This window comes from Talpa europaea (genome assembly GCF_964194135.1).
Source record: "Talpa europaea genome assembly, chromosome: 15".
NCBI lineage: Eukaryota > Metazoa > Chordata > Mammalia > Eulipotyphla > Talpidae > Talpa > Talpa europaea.
In genome coordinates, this window is record NC_140083.1 from 62,504,706 (window position 1) to 62,527,878 (window position 23,173).

A 23,173-nucleotide genomic window follows, 5' to 3' on the forward strand; every position below is an offset into this window, starting at 1 on the left:
TATCCTCTTGAGAGTTCCTTTTAGGGTACAATAATGTTAATGCAAGTATTTGAGGGAGACAATTTAAACCAAATTCAGGTTTCTATGATTTAAGCATTTGCAGATTCCTAGAAAAAGTTTACTTTTACACCTTAAACACATTTGGAAGAGAATCAGAAATTGTTTCAGTAAATTTGACTTTTAAATGGCTTAATTTTTATTTCAGTAAAAAAAAAAATTCTTTGCTAAGTGGCTATGGGAACCCAACTTTAGTTTTGAAATAAAATACTCATATTTTGATATTTACATGAACCATTTTTTAAATTGTGTACATACAAATTGGGACATCAAGAAATTGAAGAATTTGTGACAATTTGCATTTAACTGAATACATATTCTATCTAAATTAGTATGGAATGCCTGCCAGTTTCTAAAGGAACTGTGTATATCTGAATAATTTGGATGAGGTGCCCTGAACAATTGCTCTAACTCCTCAAACACTTTGCATGAGTAAATAACAGAATTTAGAGAAGTCACCATGTTACTTTCATTTTCAACCTCCCAAAAGTGTGATCAGTCTACACTTATGTAAGAATATTTGGTTCTGACACATTCATATCCTAGAAGACATAAATATTTGAACTAATGGAGACTTCAACTGTCTTATTTATATGAAAATGTGACTTTTCCACTTTCGACTTCTAAAGCCTTTCCACCCATACAGAACTAAGTGGAAAATAACAATCACTACACTTGGACCCACATGACATTATGTGAGACGTGGATCTGAATGATCTAGCTATTTGCCACTTCAGACGGTATTTGTGTAAATAGGACGAGAAGGCCAGGTCACATTACGTTACATAATACAACTCAGTGAATAGCTATGGAAGTTTTATTTATTGATTGCTTGGTGTGTAACAATTGGCATCTTTTTCACATATTACAAAAAATTATACTTGGCTCAGTATGCAACCTGTTAAGCATAGCCATATTATTTAACAGAAGGGGGGGAAAACTATTCTACCCAACACAGCATTTACAAATGCACAGAACATGCCACTTTGGCTTGTATATTGTCTAGATTAAAAAAAAAAAATCTCTTTTTAACATAAATAAGTTAGTATAATTTCTCAGTGTTTTTACAGTTATGTACACAGGTACACTTTAAATGGTTGTCTCATACACATACACAGGCAATGTAAAAATACTGTTTAAAGATGTAGTATCCATTTCACTTTTTCACAAGTGTTTTTTTTCCTCGACACATTCCTTTAAAAACACTTTCCTTTGGGCATATTAACAAATCGAATGAGCTTGAAGTAAAAAGTTATTTCATTGTTTTTATATAAAGTGGCTCACAGATCTTTTAAAAAATATCCAAAGATTTTGAATTATTTCAACGTCTGATAAAAATTAGATGGTCAGTTCTGAGCATTCAGAACACCCCTGACACACTCCAAATTTTTGCCCAGAATTACCTTGAGTGGTTACCCAAATGGTGGTAAATTCTAACTTTGAGGTGAACTGGGGGAAGGGGGGGAAGCACTGAGATCACTTCTTATTGTAGTCGTTTATTTTTTTAAAAAGCCATTTGTTGCTACATGTGGAATCATCAGCACTCCCAAATGAGAAAAAGCTTCATGTAAAAATAGCAATTTTTGTCAACTCTCACTGAAAGGGACATTACATCTTTAAAGAAACTCAAACCCTTCCCCCAAACTGCTTCTCTTCACGCAAGTCCAGTATTTTTTCTCCTTGCTATAAACGAAGCAAACACTTCATTACCCCAATGCCAATTTCTCAGCCCCACCCAACCCTCCCTTCCCCAAAGTTTATGTGCTACATAAAAGTAAAAACTATATACACAGGTAGTACAATGAAGCAAATAAGGAAAACCTAATTGCACAATGCTACATCCAATGCTTTTAGAGGCAGATCATTTAAGAGTGCCTAAAATTTTAGTGTTATTGTGTTGCTGCTTTTCAGTGCTTATACAAGATGTCCATTCCATGGAGTCAGAGATATGTATTTAAATTTTTTAATGTATCTTCCTTGCTTCATAATCCTTGTAGCGATGTAGCTGATAAACAAGGAGACATACTCTTCATTCTGCAAAAGAAACAAGAGAGATTTAGGAGACAAGCTGTTGCCCAGTCCATAGCAATCAAGTACAGGAATTACTTTGCCCTTTTCTCAGTTGAGAAATTCCTGAGCTATGGAAAAGTATGTTCTCAAAATTGATGACTATAGTCATCTCCATCCAACATTCCCTTCACTGGGTTTTTACTCCCCCCTGTGTTGTGTTTTTGCTTAGAGCAAGTGGTTCTCAACAGTGGGCAATTTTGCTCCCCCAGAGGACATGTGGTGATGTTTGGAGACATTTTTGGTTGTTACACTGGGGGGGTTGGGGAGGCTGGGGGAGTGGGGTGTGCCCCAGTGGCATCTAGTGGGAGAGGCTCAAGGATGGCGCCAAATATCCTACAATGCACAGGACCCACTCCCACAACAAAGAAGTATATGGCCCAAAAAGTCAACCATGCAAAGGTTGAGAGACCCTGGTCTATAGAAATGTGTATACGAAATAAGATACGAAAATAAGTTAAGAAACTGTAACACTAAAGAGTTACAAAACTTTCCAGGTTTGAAAAATAACCGAACTAATAAAGGCTCTCCAAAAAAATTTCTATTAACTTTTTTTTTCAAAATATACTATTTTCCCAGTCATAAACAGAATATACATATGAATGCTTTTGCTTTTGAATATATCCTTAGTAATTTCTAGTATTCTCTGAATTGGCAATATTTACTAACAAATGCCTCATCTCTGCACGTCTGATGGGACCAGATCAAAATCCAGGGCGTGTGATCTATTCATTAAAATACAGTGGCTCATCTCATGAGTTACACAATAAGTCCCAAACCAAAAGGCCAGAAGGAGTCTTCAGAAAAATTCTCATCCGATTTCTCTCTCCAGATAATTCTATAACATAAAGATTCTAGAGTGCTGTGTTGCATAAGCTCTGGAAAATTACAGGTGTAAAGATGTCATCTATAAATGTATTTACAGATATAGATCCATATATGATATTGTGACTTAAAAACAGTTAAACTTAAATCCAACCTTAATCCCTATGTTCTTTTAGTTTTAAATTTTTATAAATGAGGATTTAAAACATCTGTGGCAACATCGATTAAAATCTCTATTTGCTAGAGACTTTAATGAGTGCATTTACAAAGTGTTTAGGGACAAACCGAGGTCACGGTCCTTGTCTGTAAGAATTTTACAAACTTCATATATGTAGTTTGATTTTTATGGAAAGCCAATCAGATACAGTTGGGGGCTGAATTATTCAAATGAGTTATTCATGTTGATCAGATTTTAGTAGATGGAAAAATCTCCACTTCCTTTGTTCAGGGCAGACCTACACTCCCCAATCCTGAGGGCTATTCTCCATTTCCCCTACAAATACCCAAATCATCCTGTTCTAGCATGATTAGCATACACATGCTGACGTGTTCTTGGAATGCTTACTCTGGCAGAGTTAATTTAACTTCTGCTTTGCAACTTGTGTTATCAGAAATACTTTAGGAACTTGAGTATTTCTGAACTTTGTTTTTTTTGTTGTTTGGTTTTTTTTTTTTTTTTTTTTTTTAGTATGCTGGCTCTTTCCTTGTTCTCAAAAGTCATCAAAAAAACAGGGAAAGTGACAGTTTATGAAAATGATTAAGATAAAAGAATACACCATACCTTCCTATTCACGATGCTAACCACTGATTAACCAAATAGGAATGATTTGCAGCTCATTTTTCCCTCGAAATTTAAATGTCATCAATTATTTGCCTTTTCCCCAAGGATGGTCCAAAATTTGTAACTGACACAAGCTGACCCTCCGGAGAAATAATTTCTCATGAAGTGGGACAGAGGGTTACCCCAGTTCTCCAGATGGAGAAAGACCCTATTGTTTCCACATGGCTCAGGGCATGGACCTTCCTACCCAAAAAGCGTTTTTCCAAGTCCTTTTCCTGACACTTCCTCTAGTCATCTCAGTTTCGAGGGAAGCCGATCTGAGGACATAGAAAGTGTGGGAAATACAGTATCCCCACAAGTGATTCCCCACCTTCTCTATTCCTGCATTTTTCATCTCAGAAAACTATAAACAAAACAGAAACCCACAGGTTCTACTCTGCCAGCAACGGCTGAGAGGGGGTATCTCGGGGAGTGAAACCCAAGGCCAGCAGCCCCATGCGGGTGTCAGTTGTCTGCTCCTAGCAATCCACCCACCGAGTCATTTACGTTTGACGTCTTCTGAGACTGGGCTTCTTGGGCGTCTGCTCCGCTGAGCCCGCGTTGGGGGAACCGTCTGAAACATTTTCTTCTGTTCTGTTGGCTCTTTTGTTTTGAGGAGAGGCATCTAAGGGCGAGGGAGAATTTGAAAAAGAACACACAATCTTTATTAGGAAAAACAATGGCTGACATTAAGTGGGTCCAAGAGTCAGGGCATGCAAAACCCACCACCACCCACCATCCTGGACCTCACTCCCAGTGGCCTTTAAGGGAACAAAATCAGGCTGTTTGCACACAACAGAAGGTGTTTTCTAAGTTCTCAAAGCTCTTTCTCTCCACAGCGCAAGGGAGGCTACTGGTCGACATCCCAACGCTGTCACCTCCCTAAGGCTTGCAGGGACCAACTGTGGATGTTTTCAGTTAGGAGAATGATGAGAGATAACACAATCTCAGAATGCTGCCCTAAAAAATCACAAACAGACACGCAAGCAAGTAGGTAGCCTTTAAAACCCAAGAGGAGCAAAGTTCGCTCTCCTAAGTTAGATCAGAAAGCGCTGAGAAGAAAGCGGGGCCCATGGACCCCAGACAGACATGGACCCCAGACAGACAGACAGGCAGACAGACATTTTATGGCTGGGGAGGGGTCATTACCGTCCGCTGCAGGTCGCTTCCTCATCCCGGTGCACTGCTCCGCTAAGCCCGTCTGGCCGTCCGAGGCATCAGTCTTTGGGTCTACCAAATGCGTGTCCTCTGAATTGGCCTGAGACCCAATTAAAGGCACAGCCTGGCGGTTCCCGTTGACATCCTGGCTCTCCTGCGTGGGCACCTTGCAGGCGCCTTTGGGGGGCCGCGGGGGTCTGGAGTAGAACTCGGGCAAGCTGCCCTTCTCCACCTCTTGCCACTCGTATCTGCCCTCCAGGGGCTTGTGATTCTGAAAATCAAAATTCCACTTGCGCTGGCTCTCCTCTTCCATGTCTCGGCAGTGCTTCTCCAGGTCCCGGGTTAACTCTTCGTGGTTCACCGGGCCGAAGAGGTTCCTGCAAGCGGAGGGCTTGGGGTACTCCGCCTGCCGGGCGTCCATGCGCTCCAGGCTCGGGCTACCGTTAGGCACTCGCACGTTTGACATCTTCCTCCCTGGTCTTTACGACCGCCTCTGTGTCGCGCTCCCGAAAACAAAACCGAACAAAACAAAACGCCCCGAACCAGCGCGCACCCCTCTTATAAGCCCAGCGACGGCCCGCGGAGCCAAGAGCAACAAACAGCCGCGCGTAACTGCCCGAGCGTCAGGAGCGCGCAGGGTCTGGGGGAGGGGGCGAGGGGACGCCCCGGCCCAGGCAGCCCCAAGTCTCGGCCGCCCCAGTGGACTGGCGAGCCGGAGGGCGGGGAGGGGAGGGGAGCGGCGAGAGGAGGGGGTGCCGGGCCAGTCCAAGTCCAGGCGGGTGCTCGCCCGCGGCCCCCGCGCACCCAGCGGCTCTCCAAACCTTGCCGGCGTCGGAATCGCGGAGCGGCGAGCAAGTGGGGCGAGGGCAGGGCAAGAAAAACACCCCGAAAAGACGAGCCCCCTTTTTTTTAGTTGCCCAATATGGCGGTGGAAGGGAGGCTGACGAAGAAGAAAATGATTGACACCGCAAGTCTATTTAAACAGAGGCGGCGATCCATTGGTCGGGGCGCCGGGAGCCGCCCAGCCCCGGCTGGCGAGCGCGGCCTTAAGGTGGCCCCGCCGCGGTGCGCAGCCACCCCGCCTCCCCGGCGCACCGCCTCCTGCAGCGCCGCCCGGAGATTGGCTGGTCGCGTGATCGCTGGAGGTGCACGGCTGCCAGCAAACCTGCTCTGGCCGGCCTCGGAGAAATTAAAAATAAGACAAACAAACTAGCCAAACGGCCGGGGAGCTGGGAGGGGCCTGCGCGCCCGGCGGCGGGGCCTTGGGTGCCGGTCGCAGCGCTGCGCAGCCCGATGCACCGCCGCGGCCAAGCCCCGACCCGGGAACTAGGGAGACGCCGGGTGATCCCTCCACCTCTAGAGCTCGATGTGGCTGGCGGCTGGCTCTGCGCCCCGGTGGCGAGCTCGTTTTCCCCGCACTCGCAGAGCCGAGAAGCAGGCAGCTGGGGGGCGGAGGCGAACTGTGGGAGCTCTGCCCCCCGCGGAGCTCTCCACCGCTGCCCCCCATCTCTTGTACCGCAGGGAGGCGGGGAAACACTGGACAGGCGGCTGTGAGACCCCCTGCCTGGGTGCCTTGGCTGGGGGTGAGCAGTGGTTAGCTCACCCTTAACCTAGAAGTCTCTGCTCTGCTTTCCTGGGGGCTGGAGGAGAGGTGCGAGGGGCTTAGGGCGGAAGGCAAGGGCGAACGGCTTTCTATTAATCAGCTAGGAGCAGGCCAGCATTTACAATCTATTCTGAACCCCAAAGAAGAAATTACTTTAAGATCAGAAACTCGACGGCTCGCCCAAGTCCCCAATATAAACTTGGGGGCTGTCTCAGATGCAGTTTTCAATAGCGAGGTTATAGCCTGGCCCAGGTTCGTGCTTCCCAAGCGCAGCTAAGGCCACTGGCGTTCACTGCGTGTGGCAACTCGTCTCCTCTTTATATTTTTCAGTTGTTGACGGGGTTATAGTAGTTTCCTCTACCTGAGTCTAGCCGCCAAATACAACAGCTTCCTTCCTCTGCCTTTCTCTCCCACCGGATTCACCGCTCCAGCCCACCCCGAACCACATCCAGGGGCAAGTGAATGCGTTTAGAAGGCTACAAGCCGTGCAAAGAGCGAAAGCAAGCAGAATCTAGATTATGAAGTGATTTATAAAGCCATTCCAACCATGCCCTCACGTCTTATTTAGTTTTGGGGCATTCTCTGCCCCCTGTTGCCACCTGAAGTTTATCGATGTGGGCTTGAGCAGGGGCCCTGGAAGTTAAAAACAAGATGGGCAGGGCACTCCTGTCTGGGACGGAGCTCAATTTGTCTTTGACTGCTTCCCCGCCCCCCTGCTCGTAATATTGGTTTGAGGCAAAGTTTATAACTTTTACTGGAAACTCCTTCAGTTCTCTTAGTAGCCACACGGTGTTTTCTTAGGCACCTAGGCTACCAATGAGTTGGATTTTTAACTTGTTTTCTTAACCACATATTGTTTGTCCGTTCTGTGGCCTGCCTCACCCTAGACCCACCAGAATGGAAACACTGGGGGTGGGAGGGGGTGGAGGAGAAGGACCCCTGTTGTCCAACCCCCTCTTTTTTACCACCCAGGAAACAGAAACTCAGAGTTTCCAACACAGGGACACAGATCCCCTTGGTAACAGAGGCAGGTCTATACACAGGTCCCTGAATCTCAGGCTGGTTCATCTTCTGTTCCCTTCCTTTCTGATGCCCTCAGCTGGTTAGGGATTTTGACCCCATGCCTGTGCTGTCATCTGCAGGTCCCCCTATCTCACAAGTGAATCAAAATGGCTCCTTGGCTTGCCCCTGGGCAGCCTGCAGATGTTTCCTTGATGTGGCTTGTGGTCGCTGATATTTACATGCAGCTGTCAGTGGCCTTTGGTATAACTCTCCACTGTTCAACTTTAATGCAGATTCCAAAAGGACAGGACTGAGTAAGCCCCAGGGAGGCAGTGCCCAAAATTTGTTTTAAAAGCAGGATTTCCTACTTGACAGGAAAGATTTCACCAGCTCAAAATAGGTCAAAATCTCATCTTTTTTATTTTCCCACATTTTATGCCCCCCCCCCTTCATGTATTGGATTGCAAAAGAGGGAAACAGGGCCAGGGAAATTAGCATAAGCCTCAATACTATAATGTATAACCTACTCCTGGAAGTAGATCATTGTCTAAATTTTTTAATAAATTGCCAGGCTACACAGAAATTCTGTAAAGATGTATTCATGTGCACACATACACAAACTCCCACATCTATGTAAACAGGGATATTCTGGTGTATTCCACCTTGCCACGAAGTTTGATTTGATTCAAAGACTTGATATCTTACATAAGCGCAGAAAATTAGTAGTTCTTTCCCTTCCACACACACAAATCTTTCTTCAACTCCCTAGTAGAAGCACCATTTTGTTGCTTTGTTAATCTTGGAAAGTACACGAGCCACAGTCATGCCACCTTAAGACGTCTGGCTGCCAGCAGAAGGGCTGTGTTTACATCGACCTTGCTATGATCTAAAGTGTTTTGTTTACAGTCAAGGCACCGGAGATCTGTACCGCAAATAATGGGAAGGCAGGCGTCTGCTGTAGTAGCGACGAAGCGTGAAAGAGGAAAAAAAAAAAAAAAAATACTATGGAGTCCTGGAGGGAACAGGGAGCTTGGAGATCAGAGCGCCATCCTCCAGCGGAAAGTAGGCGTCTGCAAAGGAGTGAGCCAGCGAGGAAATGTTCAGGTAAACAGCGTCGAGGCGGAGCCTGGGCAAAGAGAGAAAGTTGCACTCGCCACGGCTCTAAAATGGACTCTGTTTCTTCCCCAAGATCCCAAATCGGGTCCTGGGTGATGTTTTCGTAGCCAGTTTCACTCCTGATTGTTTCCTACTTAAAGCTGAGAAATGTCAGGCCCCCCAAGATTTATGTCCTTTATGAGCTGCGGAGAGAGGATGAGCTTAAAAGAAAGCACCTGTGGAGCAAACAAACATTCAAATGGAGTGGCAGGCGGGCCCCAGAGGGCCCCCCCACCCCCGACGTTGTCCATGCCCAGTTAGGCTGCCTACAGGTACCCGGGTTTAATCTTTCCTGGAGGCTGTTTATCATGAGGCCACTTCCACTCAAATTCACTCTTCTCCTAAACCAACATTTTTAGAGTTTGGCAATCTCCGTTACTGGTTTCTGACACTTTTCATTTTATTTAAGTAATATTTATTGAGCACCTTCTATTAATTTGCTGGTTTTTTTTTTTTCCCCTTTGAACAAATATTTATTGAGTGCCTTTGACAGGCTCGGAATTACTCTAGGCTCTGGGGATACAGATGTAAACATTTAAATGAGGATGAAATTTACTTTCTAGTGGGGGAGGGGAGACAGAAAATCTACACAAGAATAAAGAAGTCAAATATATACAATGTGTAGAGATGATCTGTGCTGTGGAGGGACAACAAGCAGGGGGGAGGGTCCTCAAGGGAATAGAGAGGTCTGGGAGACCTCAGGGGAAAAGTGGCCTTGAGAGACACTGAAGCAAGAGAGAGCAGTTATCTGGGGAAAGAGGGTGGCATTAAAGGAAACAGCAAATGCCAAGGTTCTGAGGTAGGATCTTGTCTGATGTGTTGCAGGAAAAGCAAGGAGTAATGGGAGGCTGGAACATCAGATCCTATAAGACCCTGTAGTGCCTGTGTTGGGTTCTTATGACTGAAGCCATTGGGGAGGAAGAGGTTGGAAGTGGTGGAATGATGAGCTCTTGCCCAGCATTTGCCAAGACACTATTCTCAAAATGGGGATTGAGGGTTCTCTCTGGTGGCGCAAGGGTTAAGCAGCTCTATGAAGGTATCCACAGCCAGTGCAGCACAAGTTCAAGTTCGATCCCTGGCCTGGAAGCAACCCACATGGCACAGCAGGCCTCTCCTGGCTTGCCCACTGCTTCCCCTCAGCAGTGTATTTCAGTCAGCCTGCCTGTTCTGTTCCCTACTCTGTCTCTAGTGAATCCTCTCACCTCCCACACCTCTGGCCTATATCCAAATTCTTGTATGCATAAATAAATAAAAACAAATCTTTTAAATAAAAAAAAAAAAACAGGGAGTGAAAGGATGCCCAAATGACAGTCCTATAAGGAATATGGGCCTAGAGAGACTGCTGTGTACACAAAAACCTACAGAGGTAGAAAGCCATACGTGGAAGAACATGGAATAGACATGGAGCCCAGGAGGAACAAAGATGAAGGCTTCATGGAGGAGGTGATCTATGAGTCAACTCCTGGAGAATGAGAGAAACGTCAAGAAGATTAGAAGGATGCACTGGCAGAGGTGGTAATTGGGGGGGGGGAATCAGATTGCGGGAGGCCTTGGCTGGCATGCTAAAGAAAATCTTTTTCATCCGAATTTGAGAACTGATGAAGCTTTTGGTGAGAATGACATGACCACTATGCAGACATGTCTCCTGAACAAGAGCAATCCTGGGCCCATGTTGGAGTTCCAGGGTTTGGATACATGAGATGATGCCCTGCAAAAGGTGGGCATGAGGAAGGTCTGAGGTAGAGAGTTTTGGGACAGAGCTAAATGAAGAGCTGGGTAGAGGAGAGATCCCAGTTATGGTGTTAATCCAAAGGGAGCTGGGAGTTGCGTAGAGTCCTAGTGTGAGGCAAAAGAGGGCAGATACACAGGTCACAAGAGCAGGATGAGAAATTTTGGAACAGCGGAGGGAGAGGGCGTGTGGCATGAGCTCCTGAGCTGTGAAAGGCAGGGCTGCAGAGGCTGTGTATGTGAGCTCACAGCCTGGACGGTGAGTGTAGAGGTCACTGCTAAGGGGCTAAGCTGCCTCGGACAATCAGATCTTTGTTTGGATGTGGCATCTGACAGCAGAGCAATGCTGTGTTGGAGGAGGGGCGTGTTAGAGACATTGATGAGCCTGGAGAGGCTGACCCAGAGAGGTGGTTTCAGACGCTTATCAAGAGTTATGAGAGCCTTAAGCGGTGGTGTGTAGGCCGGAATAGAGAGCAAGGAAAAGCTGGGATTGCCCAGGTAGTTGGAACAATAAGGGGACGGGGAAGAGTAGAAATGTGGATTCAAGTTTGGGCATTTGGACAATAACACCATTAACTAAGAGAGGTAACAGGGACAATGTATGGGATTGCCAGCTACCCACCACAATCCCTTCTCTTCTTTGATATCACTTTCTGATATCACTGTTATACTCTCCTTGCAAGTAGACATGGCCTTGTGATTAAATAGTAATTTAAAATGTAAGCAAAGTGTTTTGTGTCTTTCAGGCCTAGTACATATGACCCCTCTACTTCTGCCTGTCACCTCCCTAAAGCTATGAAGAAAATACTGGCCCCTGCTCAAAAGCCTGTTGAGTCTGCTTCTTCAGCCTCGTCTGCTGAGGGACAGTAGATTTTTATGACCCTGTCCCCATCCCCTTCCTGAAGTTGATGAAATTAGAGATGTGGTGTCTATCTGGCTACCCAGTGTCTCTCTCCTAAAAGTTTGGAACCAGGTCTCAGAAACTTCCATTAGTGAACTATGAGTTAGAGATTAATAAGGTGGCATGGATTTGGGATCAAAAGTGCCATTTTAAGAAAGCTATTTTAGGTCTATGTGTGATGGAGATGCAGATAAGACTGTCTGGAGAGTGTCAGAAGAAAGGGAAGGACATGTACAGAGGGGCAGAGACAAGATCATGGGTGTTAGAGAGACAGATAACCCTTAGCAACTGGAGACTCCCGGGTTTCTAGATACTGCTGCACATGAGGCCCTACCCCCTGGAATGAAGTTCTGTGGGACAGCTGTGTGTGTATGAAACAATTTCTCCCTTTTGCTCCAAGGCAGTTTGATATGGCTTTCCCTTTGCTGAGTCCAAGACATCCCCAAATAACACAATTCTATGCATATTTGAAGGTAGCTCTAGTGCCATTGTATTGGATCCCCATTAAATTGTAATTTCCAGAAATATGCTGTTATCCTCTCCAATTGATGAAGCCCCAATTGACAGCACTCCCAAATCACAAAGGCGAGCAGGGGAGGCTCTAGAAAGAGAAAAGTGGTATTTTTAAAAGAAACTGAATTCATGATGGGTACTATCTGCCTGGGTCAGACACTAAAGGGGAAAAAATGCACCAGGCATTTTTATTTAGAGAAAAATCATCCTTTTCAAGTGAAATGTAGTAAGCAAATGTAAATTTACCGGCAATTCTGGTTTCATAAGTATAGGAAATAAATAGCAAAACCTGGATTCATGGCCTCATCTTTGATTTAATTTCCATCATGAAAATATAATTGGACAACTTCTGTGACTAGAAGAATATGGAATTTGGAATAATACATGTATTTACCCCCAATTTACCATTTCAAACACATTCTATTATTTACATTGAGAAAACATGAAAAAAGAAAACCTCACTTCATTCTTTTTATTTTTTTTTTGAGTTTAAATGCATTTTATTTTTAGACAACCTACAAGACATGTTTTTCTTAAAAACAATGCCTCCACTCCAAATAAATCAAGGTCAAAATAAATGAAGAACTAAAGAGCTCAAGATGACATCAGTCCCATTTGTCTGTCCTGGTGTTGTGTCAATGAAAAGCAGCAGCCAGTTATGATGACAGGTGATAGATCCAAGTAATTGCCAAATTTGTTAGCATTTTTCCATTTCTAAACCATCCTTAAAGAAAATCATATATGGTGTCACACCATCCTCACGGTAGTCCAGCAGAGCAACCATACCATCTGGATTCATGGTTTTCACCAATAAAGAACTTGTAGTTTTGAAATTAGCAAGGATGTGCTTGATTTGTTCTGCAGCTCCTGTCATAAAAGGTTTTACTCTTTCTGGCCTCTGTTCTTCAAGTTTGCCTTTAATTGATTTCATATAATCTTTGATGTACTTCTTGTAGGCTTCTTTTGTGAAGCTGGTTTCCTGCAAGTGATGGTTCATGACAATATCAACACCAGTGATTACTGTGCTTTCGGTACCTTGGGGCCTTCAGCGGAGGCATTTCTACCAATGAGCGAGTCCTCAATGTTACCCTCTGTCCTACTGACCATTTTCCCCTCCACCTCTAGGCACAGCCCGTCCGCGATCTCCCGGATTTTGTAGATGTTGGAGAACATCTCATCATGAGGTCCCGGTAGATAATCATGATGGCGGCTCGGAGAGCGCTAGCTTAGCAGGAGCCTGGACCCCGGGCGAGCACGGTGCAGCGGGAGGGGCGCTCGGGGGGAGGAGGGAGTGGACGGAAAAAAGCCTCACTTCATTCTTATCTTAGTCTTCAGTACATGCAAACTTACACCTAAAAAAAAAAAAAAAAAAATGAGAAATTGCCCATTTTCTTCCGCTGCCTACTCTTTGAATAATTGTTCTATAAATATTTGTTCATTCCTTCCTTCATTAAATTTTTAATGAGCCCATAGCGGATGCCAAACTCTCTGGGGACACAGCAGAAAACAAAGCTGGCCAAAGTTCCTGCTTTCATGGAATGGGGCTTACACTTATGTGTGAAAGGCGGACAATACACAAATACGTAAGTACAAGTACGGTATGTCATGTTGTTGTAAGTGCTCAAAAGAAAACCAAACTGGTGGAGGGGGCTGAGAGCAATGAAGTCTGTAGTGACCAGGGAGAACTTGTGGACAAAGGACATGAAGTAGAGACCTGAATGAAACAAAGACATAGACCAGATAATTTTCTGTGTTCCAAGCAGAGGAATTGGAGCATCCAATGCTCCAAGGAATTGGAGCATCCAAAGGAGCATCCAGAGGTAGGAATGTGCTTGGGATGGCCCAAGAACAATAAGGGAACTAGTAAGCCAGCAATGGAGAAAAGGCTGGGAAGTAGAGATGAAATCAGAGAGGAAGTAGGGGCCAAATCACATAAACATTGTAAGTCATGGCAAAGACTTTGAATTTTATGTCCAGCATAGGCAAAGCTGTTGGGACAAAAGTAGAAGTGGTTGCCTAGGTCTGGGGTAGAGGTTGGGGAAGTTGAGGGGGAGTGTGATAGAAGAATATGGAGCTCTTTTGGGGTTGGGAGAGCGATAAAAATGTTCTGCAATTGATGATGACCCTGGTTGAAATGCACTGTGACTGTACTAAATGCCAATGAATTGTGTGCTTTTCAAAGGTAAATTGTATGCTCTATGAATTAGATCTCAATAAAGTCATAACCAGAAAATTCAATAAGTGAATAAATGAAGGCTTTGACTTTTTGATCAAAGTAAGCCATCCCCATGCAGAGTTTTGATTTGACTTTGACTCCCTTTGATCACTTTGCTGAGTGGGAAGTACTTCAAAGAGACAAGAGGGAAGTAGGGAGACTGGTCAGCCGTAATCCAAAAAGAGATCAGGCTAGGGACAGCAGCATGCAGGTGGAAAGTAGGGTAGGAAGGACAGATGTTTGTAAAGATACAGTGAAAAACTGGATATGCACAGGAGCAGTAGGGGTCCATAATGACTGTAAGGGTATTTGGTCTAAGCAACCCCATTGACCAGAATGGGGTTGACTGAGGGATGAACAATTTTTTCCTCCAATGTGTTAGGCTGGCAACATCCATGAACATCCGGATGGGAGATGTTGAGTAAGCATTGGTAGATATAAATTTGGAATTCAGGGTGAGAGGTTTGTGCTGGAGACGCACATTTTCAGCATTTATTGATACATTAACAAATGAGTGAGCTTAGACCAAGAAGACCCTGAGCAGTAAGCTGTGAGTTCCACCACCTGTAGAGACAAGACCATGGGCTGAAGCTATGCAAATGAGATGGCAAAGGAGCCACTGATGAGTGAAGGAGAGCCAGGAGAGAGGCAACTAGAGCCCAAGTAAGAGAAAGCATCTCAAAGAGGAGAAAAATCTAGTGATCCAAGTGCTGCTGATGAGTGGAGTCAGCAGGGAGAAGACCGAACATTGGCCAGTGCACTTGGAGGTCACTGGTGATCTGGATGAGAATAGTTTTGGGAGTGGAAAATATGAAAGCCTAATTTCAATGGACTAGAAAGAGAAGACCATGTATACTCATGCTCTGTGACCACATGGGTAAACTATGCACGCATGTACTTAGTCTAAGCAGAGGGTGGCTAGGTTCTCAAGTCAGGAAACCAGGCTGGAAGCAGGCCAGGAGTGAGCTCTGGCATGGGCTGACTGGGGTGTGAGCGCACCCTGACAACCTTCTCTGCCTGTCTCATCGTATGGTTTCACACTGTTTCCTTCAATATCTTGGTGATGTTGACAAATTACCTTCAACCTCTTTGAAAGGAACCACTTTTGGAGAATGCGCTAAAAGAATTAGTGCAGAATTAGCTTGGCTTGTGAGTCTCATATTTCAACTGGTTGATGTTCTGCTTGGAAAATCATTGTAGAATAGCTTCTTCTGTTCCCACCATCATAGACAGTCTTATTTATCAAATAAACAGTGTAAGCCTTTTTTAAGTTTTTAGTCTATTAAAGGGACAATACATTATATTTCTGTATTTCTCTATTCTTGACAAAAAGATTTCCTGTTGCAATCATGATGGTATTCTTCAAACCTCAGTTGTCTGTTTGGGACCTACCCATATTACTGAACTACGCAATCTGCAATCTGTTGCCTGTTTCCTTAATTTGAGATTAGCTGTTTCAGCGTAGCTTTCCATCTTTTATATTACTGAAGAAATGAAAACATCCAGACTAGTTAGGCCCCGGGTGGCCACAGGAGGACAGGAGAGGGTTAGTAATAAGCTGGAATTCCCTGACAGCATTCATGAACCAGGAATGCGATGGACCTGCTGTGCTATTTAAACATCACAGGAGGGCAGCACCAGGCCATGACTGTCAGCCCTAATCCTGCAAATTCTCCAAACCACAACCATATTTATAATCTACTCCTCTAAATGCATATGCAAGAGTTTTTATCCCCACCAAATTTTGTCAAACTCTATAGCTTCTACCTATTAAACACTGTCAGATCACTTTCATACATCACTCACATTATATTCTGACTTTAACATTTCTTTTTTTATAGCAGGGTGTTGTAACAACTGCAGTCAAGGTAAGTATTATAGCCCTTAACAAGTGAGGAAGTAAAAATAAAGATAAAAGGTGATTTGTCTATGGCCGGTTACAACTGGGCTGCAAAGATGAGCCCACAACCTAAACTGATCCTTTAGTATTAAACCTGGTTGTGTCAGAGACCCCCACAGAAAACAGCCTCTGAGACTTGTCACCTTGGATTCAAATATATTTCTACAGTCTTGAACCTTTTTTGTTTCCTCCAGGGAGATCAATTTAAATATACTAAACAAAATAAATGTAAAGTAGGTAGGTAGTACCAATAGATAATACTGGCAATACACATGGTTCTAGTGAAGATCAAAGAGTTAGCCTGTTGCATTCTATTAGGGGTTGTAGCTAAGGCAGTCATGGGGCCCACAGGTCTATAGCCCCATCCTAGAGAAAGTGCCCTACTTCTAGCCCAGTGCATGGGCTCCCCACCAAGAGCTGTGGTTTATGATGAGGTTTGGTAGAGACAACTCTACCTACAAGAAGAAGATGGCTATCAGCTAACTCAAACCTTACATGGTTTGATTTTCTAATGTGATTCTATACACGTTGTACTTCTTTTCCCCAAACACTAGAGATGTGTGTCAAATACCAACTCATACTTTCTTTACATTTAAGAAGTATTCCATTATTTAAGGCATTTTAGGATAGATACAGCACAATTAAATTTGACACATAAGTGTACCTAATTTCTGTGAACAAATAATGCCTGCCATAAGATGAATTTTTTTTTTTAAAGATTTCTTCATTTATGCATACAGGAGCTGGAGTATAGGCCAGAGGTGTGGAGGGGTGAGAGAATTCACCAGAGACAGAGTGGGGAATAGAACAGGCAGATTGACCGAAGTACACTGCTGATGGGAGCAGCAGGCGAGTCAGGAGAGGTCTGCTGCACCATGTGGGCTGCTCCCTGGCTGGCCGGGAATCGAACTTGTGCTGCAGTGGCTGCGGATTGCCTCATAGGTTGCATTCCAATACTTGCACCACCAGGGAGGCCCATCAGATGAAATTTTTTTGGTGAAGATTTATTTATTTATGCATACGAGAACTCGGGTACAGGCCAGAGGTTTGGAGGGGGGTGAGAGGATTCACCAGAAAGAGTGGGGAACAGAATAGGCAGATCCACTGAAATACACTGCTGAGAGGTGCAGGGGGTAAGACAGGAGAGGTCTGCTGTGCCATGTGGGTTATCTCCCTGGCTGGTGATCGAACTCATGCTGCAATGGCTGCCAATATCTTGATAGGGCTGTCTTTTACCCCTGCGTCACTGCTGGTGGGGTGAGGGGGGCATCAGATGAGTTTTGAAAAGTGAATAAAATATATTCATTTTGATCAGTGGGTGAAAGTTTATTTTATATGTAGAAATTAAACAGAAGCAATAATACAAGGCCAACTGTATGTGCTATAAAAAAATTAGGTATAAGCAACGTGCAATGAAAGTTCTAGAGGTCAGGGAAGTTTTCACTAAAGAGGTTGCTTTTGAAATAGGCCTTAAGAACTCAGTAGATTTTAACTGGGAGCGGGAAGTAGGGTGGGTAGGTAATTGAGTTAATCAGAGACCCATCTACTAATTTAACTTGGAGACAAGAAGTGTCATCTTATTCCCATGTTACTGTGCAAGATAGCCCAGAATCATTTACTGATCTTCTGAAAAATACAGAATTGGAATTATCTCTCCCATTTGCTTACTAGCAGTCCTCTCTCCCACATAAGGACTTTATATGCCAGATAAAGTCATTATTATCTCATGTGCAATTGGTAAATGGGGAAATAAAGTCAATGTAATTCAGGAATTACATTGATACATTAATTTCCTCCAGCACACTTACATTTTTTTTAAAGATTTATTTTATTTATTTATATAAGCACTGGGTACAGTCAGAAGTGTGGGAGGGTGAGAGAATTCACCAGAATCACAGCGGAGAGCAAAGCAGGCAGACTGACGAAGTACACTGCTGAGGGGAGCAGCGGGTGGCAGGAGAGGTCTGCGCGCCATGTAGGACCCTCACCCAGTGGCCGGGGATCGAACCGGCGCTGCAGAGGATGTGGGCAGCTTTGCAACCCAGCGCTCAACCGCTGCGCCACCGGAGAGGCCCCACACTTACATTTTGAAGCAATCAGCAGCCTCACAATTAAAAACCTTAGCAATATAAAAACTTTTAACAACCAAAAAAAACCCCAGAAAATTCTTCAGAAATACTATCCTTTAGGGCTAATAGCAGAAGCTTGTCTGGTGGTCTCAAGAACCTTTACATTTTTCACCACATTATGTGGTGAAGCCACAGTGTAAGCGAAGGTGTGAAATAATTTTCTCCTGTGTATGTTGGGGGTGGGTGCAAACTGATTGATCAGGAAGTTTAAATCCTGGGTCAGATTTTAAATTTTGATAGAAAGCTGCTTTTCATTGGAAGTAAATGCCCTCAAGGATCTATATATCCAAGGAGGAAACACATGTTCCAGGTTTAAAGGTTCTATCTCAGGGTTGTTCAGGAAAAATATGAGATACAACTGCACTTTAAGGTTATATAGCAGTTAAATGCTTACAAAAATCACATGGCAATGGCTATTATATTGGACAGCTAGCTTTCAAGGATCACTGAGTACACATGCCAATGGAGATTTTTTTTTTTCTTTATAACAAAGTTGCATAAGTTCCAGTTGTTTACAACTAACCTTGTATTTCCCATGAGTATGCCCCTTTTAGGGCACCATTTTAAAGAACGCACTTGTTTTCCTTGTAGGTATTTTTCTAGCCTCCTCACAGTTAGGGTCTGTCATTTGATACAATTTTGGGCAATAAGATGTAAAGGGAAGTCATATGGGAAAGACTGTTTACCTATAAGAGAGGACAAAGAAAAAGGTTTGTTGTTTGTTTCAGTCTACACCATACCTACACCTTTTCTGTTTGGAACATTTCCTATGAAAACGTGGTCGCTGGGGCCTCCCTTGGTGGCACAGGTGGTTGAGCACAGTGCTGTGAAGCTGTCCACAGCCCCTGCAGCGCTGGTTCCATCCCGCCAACCAGTGAGCATCCCACATGGTGCAGCAGACCTCTCCTGTCTCACCCGCTGCTCCCCTCAGCAGTGTATTTCATCAGTCTGCCTGTTCTGCTCCCTGCTCTGTCTCTGGTGAATCTGCTCACCCTCCCGCGCACCTGGCCTGTACCCCAGTTCTTGTATGCATGAATAAATAAATTTTCAAAAAAGAAAAGAAAAGAAAACATGGTATCTGGATCTCTGGCAGTCATTTTGTGACTATGACAGAAGTTTCTTTAATATACTGAGGATGGCAGAACAGAAAGGCATACTTCCTTAGCAGACAAGTCCGTGGAATGAAGCCAGCCATGCAAATATGGGGGTGGGAGGGAGGCAAGGTCAAATTTCCTTAGCGGTAGGAAGAGTGTTGGCAGAGATGTCCTCAAAGTGCATTGTTTAATATCCACAAGCAAAGTTCTCTTTTTTCCCCTATTCCTCCCACCATCCCTTCTCCATCCCCCAGATGATGATTCCCTTCCATTGGACTGGAACTTTCTTTCTTTAGCTATGACAAGGGTGCTGGAATTACTCCCAATACTTAAAAGAGTGCAGAGCTAGAAACAGCAACAAAATTTCTTTGATGTCCCTTGTTTATCATTTAGGATTCATACACAAACACTGCGATTTGGCCCTAATATATGTGTTTAAGAATATCTAAAGTCATCTATCATGAAAAAAAAATCAGTTAATACATAAGATTATATTATGCTTAGTCAATCCAACTTGGGGTTTTTAGGACTGTATATCAAATTCATTGTTTAGCAATTTGTCTTAATTGTCTTGGGGGAAGAGCCCCACAAAATTTTAAGAACCCAGATCCATATAAATATGTAGATACAAACAAAGGTTTTTTCGCTGCTTGACAATCTCAGGGTATGCACAGCAGCGCACAAAACATGCAATAAATGGTGTCGATAACTTTCTAAACTGTTGATTGTGGTTATTTTGGTAAGTATCAGTCACATGACAAACTTGTAGAAGGGGTAACCAATTCACTAGTGAGTTTCTTTTGCTCAGTAAAGGTTTGCTTTTCCAGAGAACAAAGTTAATGTTTTATTTGATCACTTACCAGTCTTAACATTATTTTCATCACAAGTAAATAAACTAGGAGTCACAAAGGATTCTATTTTTTTATCAACTCCTCACCCAAATCATGTACTTAACTTTCATCAGCCATCGCATCCTGTGCCAGCAAAGTATTGTTTGTTTTACAGTAGTTGATGGCCTTGACAAAGGAAGCCGTCTTTATGAGTCACTCTTAATCAGTCAGGGGGAACAAAGAATCAATTCGCCTTATCTATATTTCTTTTCCTTCATGAAGAAAATGTCAGTTCAGTCTTGGCTTAGAAAACTACTTATCATATCACCTTCTGTCCACCAAGCAAGCGTACCTCTAGATAACGGAGCAGGATTTTAAAAGTCACTTCCGACTCTGGCACACATTTTTCTTAAAGTTAAGCACCCAGAATATTATTTTTTTTATTTTTTATTTTTAAGATTTATTTATTTATTTATACAAGCACTGGGTACAGTCAGAATCGTGCGAGGATGAAAGAATCCACCAGAGTCAGAGCAGAGAGCAGAGCAGGCAGAAGGACCGAAGTACACTGCTGAAGGGAGCAGCGGGCGGCAAGAGAGGTCTGTGCGCCATGTGGGACCCTCACCCCGTGGCCAGGGATTGAACGGGCACTGCAGAGGCTGTGGGCAGCTTCGCAACCCAGCGCTCAACCGCTGCCGTGGAGGCCCCAGCACCCAGATTTTTAAATCACTAAATGGGTCTAGCATATTGAACAGAACACGATAAATTCAGAACCTAATTATTTTTTAGATGAAGGCTCTCCATGAAAGATGCTGAAAGTCTCCAGAACTTTCAAAACACAGGTTGATATGTTTCCTCTACTTCACAATAACCAAAAATCTCAACTTCCTTTGTAAAAATATCGTTCCGTTACATATAAGCCTTCATTCCTCACTTTAAAAGCTAATAAATAGTCTAATTGCCAAATTGAACATTTATGCTTTATCCAAAACTAAGATAAAGACCCAGATTTATCTGAATCTTTCAGTTATTTAAGGATGTGTTTGAGCATATTAAAATGTATCATTAGAAATCCTTCCATATTCTCTGAAGAGGAAATGCAAATGGCCAACAGGCATATGAAAAAATGTTCAACATCACTTGTAATCAGGGAAATGCAAATCAAAACTACCATGAGATACCATCTTACACCAGTGAGAATGGCACATATTAAAAAAACTAGCAACAACAAATGTTGGCGAGGGTGTGGAGAAAAAAGAACTCTTCTACACTGTTGGTGGGAGTGCAAACTGGTCCAACCACTATGGAGAGCTGTGTGGAGATTTCTGGACCTACTAAACATAGAGCTTCCATATGATCCAGCAATTCCACTCCTAGGTATTTACCCAAAGGACACAGAAACATCAATTCCAAAGAACACCTGCACCCCTATGTTTATAGCAGCTCTATTTACAATAGCTAAGCTTTGAAAACAGCCCAGATGCCCAAAAATAGATGACTGGATCAAGAAGATGTGGTACATATATACCATGGAATATTACTCAGCATTCAAAAAATATAAACACATGCAATTTGCAGCAACATGGATGGCACTGGAAGGGATCATGCTCAGCGAAATAAGCCAGAAAGAAAAAGAAAAATACCGGATGGTCTCACTCATAGCAGGAATCTAGAAAACTTAAATAAGGGACCAGAAAAAATGAATAACTATAAGAAAGTGAAAATCAAAATCAACAAAAAACTATGAACCAGAGACAGTTTTTGGGGAGTGGGGGGCAGGAGGGGAGGGATTGGGTACAGAATGGGGGGGTTGCAAATGTATGGGGAATATAAAAATAAAATTTATTATTTAAAAAAAAAAAAAAGAAATCCTTCCATAAAGATACCTGCCTGTTTTCAAACAGACCCAATCACATCCATACCACAAAGTTGCACCAGAGCTGCTCACTTTAAAAGTTAAGCATCACTGCCTTCTAAGTCATCTGAAACTGACTTTGAAGGAAATGTCAAACCATTAAAAAAATTTGCTTGTTGGTTTGTGCTTTTTCTGGCCATTGCTTCTAGAGCCCTCTCTTTTTAGTTTCAAAATTTGCATGGCGCCTTTTCTGATATTGCTCCAAGAATCAGCCTTAATCAAGCACTGCTAGAGGTTTGCTTGGGCAAAACGGCCTTCAGTTTAGGCTGATTTGTATTTTCACCCTAAAAGTCCGTATTTTGAAGAGGTACCGAAATCCTACTGATTTTTTGGGGCTCACTTAGCTGGTTAGCACTTACTAGTCATGGGTACAGTGCTGCTAGCGTCTTCTTTATAAAAATTTCCCCCAAAGACTGATTGGGCCATGATTTCTAAGTGTTCCGAGTTTTCAAGGTCCTTTGGGGTTTTACTGAGTTTATTTTTTTATATACTTTTTTAAAAACAGATGTATTTATTGATACATACAAGAGCTGGGGCACAGGCCAGAGATGCAGGGGGTGGGGGGGGAGGGTGAGAGGATCCACCAGAGACAGCATGTGGAACAGAATAGGCAGACTGACTTAAATACACTGCTGAGGGAAGAAGCGGAGTGTGACAGGAGAGGTCTGCCACGCCATGTGGGTAGCCCTCTGCCCGCCCGGGGGAATCGAACTCGTGCTGAAGAGGCTGCAGACAGCTTCATAGTGCGATGCTTAACCCCTGGCGCCACCAGGGACGCCCCATTCTACTGACTTTAAACATAATCGAAACCGCCCCTTTTTGACCGCCAATCCGCGTTCCCGGCGGCACGCGGGCCCAAGTGACAAATGACCCCTTGTGGCAGCAAAAGGCCTTCGGCGAGCGGGAGGCGGCGGCCGCCCGAGTTTGTAAACACACGCCCGCGCAGGCGCGGTGGCCCGGGGGGGGAGGGGAGCTCGGGCGTCAACGGGCTCGGGGGTCGCCAAGGGGGCTCTTCGTGTGGAGAAAAGTGGAAAACCCAAACAAAACATAGGCCCCTAGCTGCCTTTTAAAACATTTTTACATATTCTGGCTTTTGTTTTTGATGCACCTACACGCCAGCCCGGCCGCCTAATCTAGATCTTCTACGTGACGGCAGCTCCGCGGCCCACGGGCTGCAGGGGCGGGGCGGGGCGGGGCGGGGCGGGGCGGGGCGGGGCTGAGGTGGGGGGGTCGCCCAGAGGCGCAGGAACCACATCAGCTC

General features: G+C 44.1%; 1 protein-coding gene and 1 pseudogene across 2 annotated transcripts; both read right to left on the minus strand.

The window, feature by feature from the left end:
• Nucleotides 1-4,272: 4,272 nt before the first annotated feature.
• On the minus strand, nucleotides 4,273-5,393 carry CDKN1B (cyclin dependent kinase inhibitor 1B; the record flags this gene model as incomplete). The annotated part of the gene is made up of 2 exons (XM_084254679.1): nucleotides 4,273-4,394; nucleotides 4,919-5,393. 2 exons carry the CDS (start codon nucleotides 5,391-5,393, stop codon nucleotides 4,273-4,275), a joined length of 597 nt encoding a protein of 198 aa, XP_084110805.1.
• A 7,133-nt stretch (nucleotides 5,394-12,526) lies between these two features.
• Nucleotides 12,527-13,005, minus strand: LOC311185025 (translationally-controlled tumor protein-like; annotated as a pseudogene). The gene has a single exon. The product of its transcript is annotated as a translationally-controlled tumor protein-like (transcript).
• Nucleotides 13,006-23,173: the final 10,168 nt, after the last annotated feature.